The sequence below is a fragment of the Plasmodium gonderi genome (assembly GCF_002157705.1).
Source record: "Plasmodium gonderi DNA, contig: Pgo-contig_694, whole genome shotgun sequence".
NCBI lineage: Eukaryota > Apicomplexa > Aconoidasida > Haemosporida > Plasmodiidae > Plasmodium > Plasmodium gonderi.
The window spans coordinates 2,358-9,043 of record NW_021629467.1 but is presented as its reverse complement, the minus strand read 5'-3'; the positions used below and the strand labels follow the sequence as shown (position 1 = coordinate 9,043).

The 6,686-nt window shown below is 17.3% G+C and overlaps 1 protein-coding gene across 1 annotated transcript; it reads left to right on the top strand.

The window, feature by feature from the left end:
* Positions 1-4,980: 4,980 nt before the first annotated feature.
* On the top strand, positions 4,981-5,981 carry PGO_004120 (Plasmodium exported protein, unknown function; the record flags this gene model as incomplete). The annotated part of the gene is made up of 3 exons (XM_028691424.1): positions 4,981-4,998; positions 5,049-5,684; positions 5,832-5,981. The coding sequence occupies 3 exons, from the start codon at positions 4,981-4,983 to the stop codon at positions 5,979-5,981; spliced, it is 804 nt and encodes a 267-aa protein (XP_028547225.1).
* Positions 5,982-6,686: the final 705 nt, after the last annotated feature.

The window sequence follows — 6,686 nt, the reverse complement described above, 5'->3', positions numbered from 1 at the left end:
ATATATAAACTAATATAATTCCAATAAAATGATTATTTTTTCTCTAATATGTTATTAAGACCCGATAATATTATGCGATTTAATGCAAAAATAAATTTAAATGACAATTTAAGATAAATTTATTTATAATTAAAGAATTAAGTATATATAATCAGCACAATTTAATATAAAAACCATAAATATGTTAATAAAGATATTAAGCAAATAAAATTTTAACTTAATTGGCACATAAATGAAAAAAAAAGGAAACTAATTTAAATATTAATTTATTTAAAATAAAACAACATAAAATATAAATAATTTGAATTATAATAAATCTGATTATTTTTACATGTTTTCTATTAATCTATCGATATTAAAATATTTAAAATGTATATGAAAATACAATTCATACATTCGAATAAAGCGATATTTTCATAGTCATTAAATATATTTAAATGAAATTAAGATAAATGCTTGCTTTTAATAAAACACAATAAACAATTTATATATATTAATAATATATATTTATTAACAACTAAAATTACAATTAATAAAGATATATTATATATTAACTAAAAGTGACAAATAAAAAAAAAAGAATAATTTATTCGACAACAAATAATGCAATATTTTATATGTATAGATTAGATATATATAAAGAAAGAATAAAAAAAATATCGTAGATAGATTAATATAGAGAAAAAATCATAAAAAATATAATACATAAAATAATTACAAAAAATAAATAAATATAAGATTTATATATTAAACAAAAATCATTAAAAAAAAAATAATAAGCAAAAAAGTTAATATAAAAATTTAAACACAAAGGATAAACACTCACTAGATAAATGTATAACAATATCTTAAAAAAGAAATCTTAAATATATATACTAAACCTAAAACATAAAACAAGAAGGCTGAACCCTAAATCCTGAAACCGTATACACTGAAACCTAAAATAAATATACACAGTCCAATAAATATTAATAGTATATAATAATTTTAGTTTTTCTTTTTAAAATTATTATAGAATATTGTATTATATCATACTCCATAAATATACCTAATTCATATTGCCACATATATTTACTGTGTCATGTCTATTTCAATCATATAATAAGAAGTACACATTTTCTTATAGTATAATCATATGTTTTAATAGATTTAAAAAATTTGAATAATATAATAATTATAATATTGATAGTATATTTTTTAACTTCACAATATGGTTTATTTTATCCAAATATTTGTTATTCACCTTTTCATTGGTAAAATTTTCAACACTCATAATTATTTTTAAAATATTAAATTTGTATGTATTATGTTTTTTACATTTTATACTCAATAAAAAAATGCAATAATATTTAAATTCATTTTAATGTTTTATAAGTAGATGTATAATAATAGAATATGTGTATTTTATATGAATTATAAGAATCATATTCAAATATTTTATTTATGTATTTCAATAAATGTACTTGTTTTTTATATCTAATTAGAATTATAGAATATAAGAGTAAATATAAAAGTAATCTAATATAATAAATCAGAATTTTTACATTAATATCATATGGATATTATGCAAATTTTATAAATATATAGATTAATTCTTTCGTACAATGATAAAAAAAAAAATTGACACAATATTTGTGTGCTCCCTTTAATTATATCAAGCAGTAAATTAGTTAATTTTTTGAATTTTTTTCTTAGTTCACATATTCATTTGTAAATTCATTCTATTTCCTTAAAATAATTATTTCATTTTATATTTCAATAAAAATGAATACATATGTGTTTAATTTATTTGTTTATGTAAAAAGAAATATTTATATATATTTTTAATTAATAAGCATAATATATTTTATTGGAAGCACAAAAGAATTCCTTTTGATATATAATAAATAGAAAAATATTACTAATTATATAAAGAAAAAGAATAACATAACATAAATGAAATTTATAATAACTCACAATACAGACGTATGTAACGACATATATATACTTTTATTTAAATAAATATATATAAATTATTTTTATATAAATTATATTAAACATCTATATACTTATTTATAAGGAATATATTATTATTCTGAATATATTTGTCTTCAAAATTATAAAATATTCAAATCGACATATTCATAGAAATACATATGTTATAATATAGGTTAAATTACTTTTTTGGAAATAATTTTATAAAACAGGAGCCATTATATCAAGTAATTTTGGAGATCTATAAAAATATGTTTATGAATATAAAAAAAAAAGATTTTAAATTATTATATCTATTTTGATAAATAAAAAATATATAAGCCATTATTTTGGTTGATATAATATATATATATATATATATAGTGAGATATCATTTTTTCAAAATAATGTCTTATTAATTGTAGACATAATTGTTCATTAATTTTAGCTTTCCCATTTTTTATAATATAATAGTTCAAAAAATTCATAAAAAAATTTTTTTATTATCCGATACAAAACAAGTATATATACGATATATATAGAAAATAATGATCTAAAAGGGCTTAATAATACATTTCTATCATATGTTTTATATGTTATCAAAGATACACTTGTAATATATAGAAACGTACTAATTTTTATTAATACTCCAAAAATATCATAGGTTATATTGATCCAATAAAAACAGTCACAATATGAAAAATAAAATATAGAAGTGTTTTTGGTGTACTTATTTTAAAATTTTTAATAATTTTATGTTATTTATTTATCTAATCTTTTTATAATATAGAATAATCATATTCATAAGAACAATATGAACCTTTTAATAAATTGCTTTTTACTTTTTTATAGGTAATTAGATTTATAAGGAACAAATATATTTTATGAATTATGTTATGATTTTTCATAAGTTCTTGGCTAGTGCGAAATTTTTTTTTTCTAATATTTTATAGTATCAATATAAAAGTCAATTGCTTTTTTATATATGCATATACAATCCCTTTTATATACCATGTACATGCGATAATCTATATGTAATAATATATAAGAACACCTTATAATTATAGTTACTATATGGTCCTATTGAAAAAGATAAATAATCATAACAACTATGTATATAATGCATAAAATTATTATTTATTAAAAATAAAAATTACATTTATATTCTACTTATGTATATTTTTGGTTAATAAAAAAATAGACTTTATAATTATTCTTTGACAATAAATATTTCGATTTAAGTGAAAGTTATTTTTGAATATCATAGAAAATTTAAGGATGAATTTAAAGGTTTCTTTGTTAATAACGCATAATATATATATTCTCATTCTTGAAAATAAATATAAAAATATATAACGAATATAGGAAAATATATATTTTAAGAATACATAGTATTATAGTTAGTGATGCTAATTTAAACTATAACAAATAATTAAAAATATTTTGTTAACAATTTTAATATAATATATCCTGTTAATTCAGTAGTGTATCATGGAAGAAATAAAATTTACTCAGTAAAATTTTCTTTAAATTTAATAATAATATAAATAAAAATATATATAACACCAAAGAACCATTTTATTTTTGTTTTATAAATTATATTGTTATATATGCATCATTTATATGATCACAAATTAATAAGAAAAGAATAATTATACTGAAATTACTTTTTGTACCACAAAACACAATCACATTGTAAAATATATGCAAATTTATTTTTGAGATATAGCTAATAATTTCTATATGTAATTAATGTATCATTACTATGTATTTTATAATTATAAATTTTTGTATTATTTGTTAAGAATAATAGATGAATATTATTATTAATTTACCAAAAGTATTATAAAAATATTTTTTAAAAATTATGTCGTTTCTATATATTTTTCAAAAATTAATGTATAATATTATATATAAAACAATCATTTATATTATTATTGGTCACAATACATAATAATATATGTGATGTTCAAATGTTGTATTTACCTTAATGAAAAATATTTTTTATGTAAAATAAAAAATATAAAAAATATTAAGATATACAAATAATCTATAAAGTATATTGTATGAAAAATTGATTGTATCAATTTTTTTATTGAAGTGAAAAAATAATTAATATAAATGAATAAATGATATATATGTATGAATATTATAAAAAAAATACTAATATATTATGTTATAATTAATATAATATATTGCACTCAACTATACCCATATCATATAAAATACATACTTTAGATAATTAAACGTAAATAATTAAGAAAAATTATTAATTTCTTTTTTTGATTATTAATATGTCGTATAGCATATTTAATTTCATAAATATTCTAATATATAAAAATATATATGTATATATATTTTAAAACGGAAAATCTTGAAAAATATATAGAGAGATAAATTTAATTATAATATAAATGCCTGAATTATAAACGACGAAATATTTAAAATTTAAACCAATATTACACTTTTTCTGTTATTTTATATATCTTACATTAAATCATGAGTACTATTATATAGTACAATAAAAAATTAATGTAAAAAAAAGGTAATTATATGTATTTAAATTAATAAAAGATAATATCATAATATATACTATTTTTCTAAAACAAACAATTCTTTATTTGGTGCATAATTTCTTTAGTATGCTTCATATAATATTGTATTTTTAGCTACTATATTGTTTTAATTTTTGTAAGAATTATATATATGTTTTTCAATATGATATTATAAAAAATATACTAGATTTCATATATGTTGTCCATTATTTTTTAAATGCGTAATAAATGAGCATAAATTAATTTAATTCTCTTTTAACTTAATGATATAATTCTACAATATTATAATTTAAGTTTTCCTTATTTATTCTCTTATTTTTAAATATACATATAATTTTATTAGTAAATTTATTCATGTTATATGATTCATTTTCTTAATTGTACAATAATATAGAAGATAATGACGTCTATTGTATTTTTAAATTATTAATTGGACGCTTCAGAATTATATTATATGCATATTATATTATCCATGAATTCAATAAAATTGGTTCAATAAAATATTATTATATATTTCTATTATTATTTTTTTATATTTAGTATGACATCGTCAAAAATTTTCCAAAATGTGAAAAAAAACTTAATGAATCAGTTGAACATATTACAATTTTACATGGTGAAAAGCCCTCAGGATGGAAAAAGATATGCATTGATAATGAAAATAATGTTAGTGTAGAAGGTTTAACACTTGGAAGTCATGGACCAAAAAACATATGCTATCAAAGTATGCAATATTTAGCAAATGTAAATAATGTTAAGGATAATCCATATTTAAAAATTTCCGGCTGTGAATACTTTTATTATTGGTTATATGAACTTCTTCATAAAAATAATAATGCCATGGTGAAGTTTCATGATATCCAAAGTCTTTATGATCAATTGATATCTATATTTGAAAATGCCCCATTTGTTGAAAAATTAAATTTATGCAAACCTTCGGTCGAGCTTATTAAAGAAGAGGATTTTCAAAAAATCATAGAAATATATGATATATATAACCCAATATATGAGAACGGAAGATCACCTAATAAAGATGAAATTTTTAATGAATTAGTAAACATAGTGAACAAATATTATGAAAAAATATATAATGAAGCTAGCAAAATTAGGAGTCAGGTAGTCCCTTGTGCCCCATGCCACACTAATATTCTTGTTCCAATTACAATAACATTTTTTGTAACATTATTAATATCTCTTTTATTTTTTATTATACTTAAAGTTAATTACAATATATTTTATATTTATTTATACTAGAATATAATTTATCTAAATAATTTATAAAAAAATGTATCATAATTAAAAATATATATTTTTATGAATTAGTTCACCACATTTGGATCATGGATTCTACAATTAATAAAAGGAAACGAAAATAGATTGTATTATATAGATTTAGAAAGACATATATTTCATGGATCCGAAGAATTCGACATTATAGGAAGAAACAGCAGACATAATATATTATATAATTGACTATAATTTCATTATAAAATATATAAATTTGAAAAAAACAATTTAATGATACAACATGCTAAATGCATTTAGCATGTTATATATGATATTATTCTCTTAATAACACCATATAAAACAAAAATAAATAATGAAATATTATAAAATAACATACATATATACTTTGAAATTTTTGAATCTTCTGTTATAGATTTAAGGTTTAGTGTTCAGGTTTCAGGATTGAGCGTTTAGTGTATAATGAATTTGTGCTTTGTTATTTGTTATATATATGTATTATGCTTGTTTACATTAATAGATATTATTTTTGCTACTCGTATTTATTTATATATGTAGCATATTTTTGGTTATATGCTGAGCGTTATTATTTTTTATAAAGAATTTCATAATTCATTTCATTATTATATATATATTTCATTCTTGTATTCTTTAGTAATACTTAATTTTATTTTATTCTTTTATATATTTTAGTGTTTTTGAATTACAAATAATGATGATTTATATATTATTAATATAGAGAAATTGCTAAAAAAAATAAAGCATTATGTAAATAAATACCTATCCATTTAATAACCATAGGTATCATGGTAATATATGTTAATTTTTGTAATAAAATACATTGTGTTAACAATGTGTTTCTATAAAATATATTATATATATTTTGTAATGAAATGGTACATATATTTTCTAATATTAAAAATTTTTGAGAAT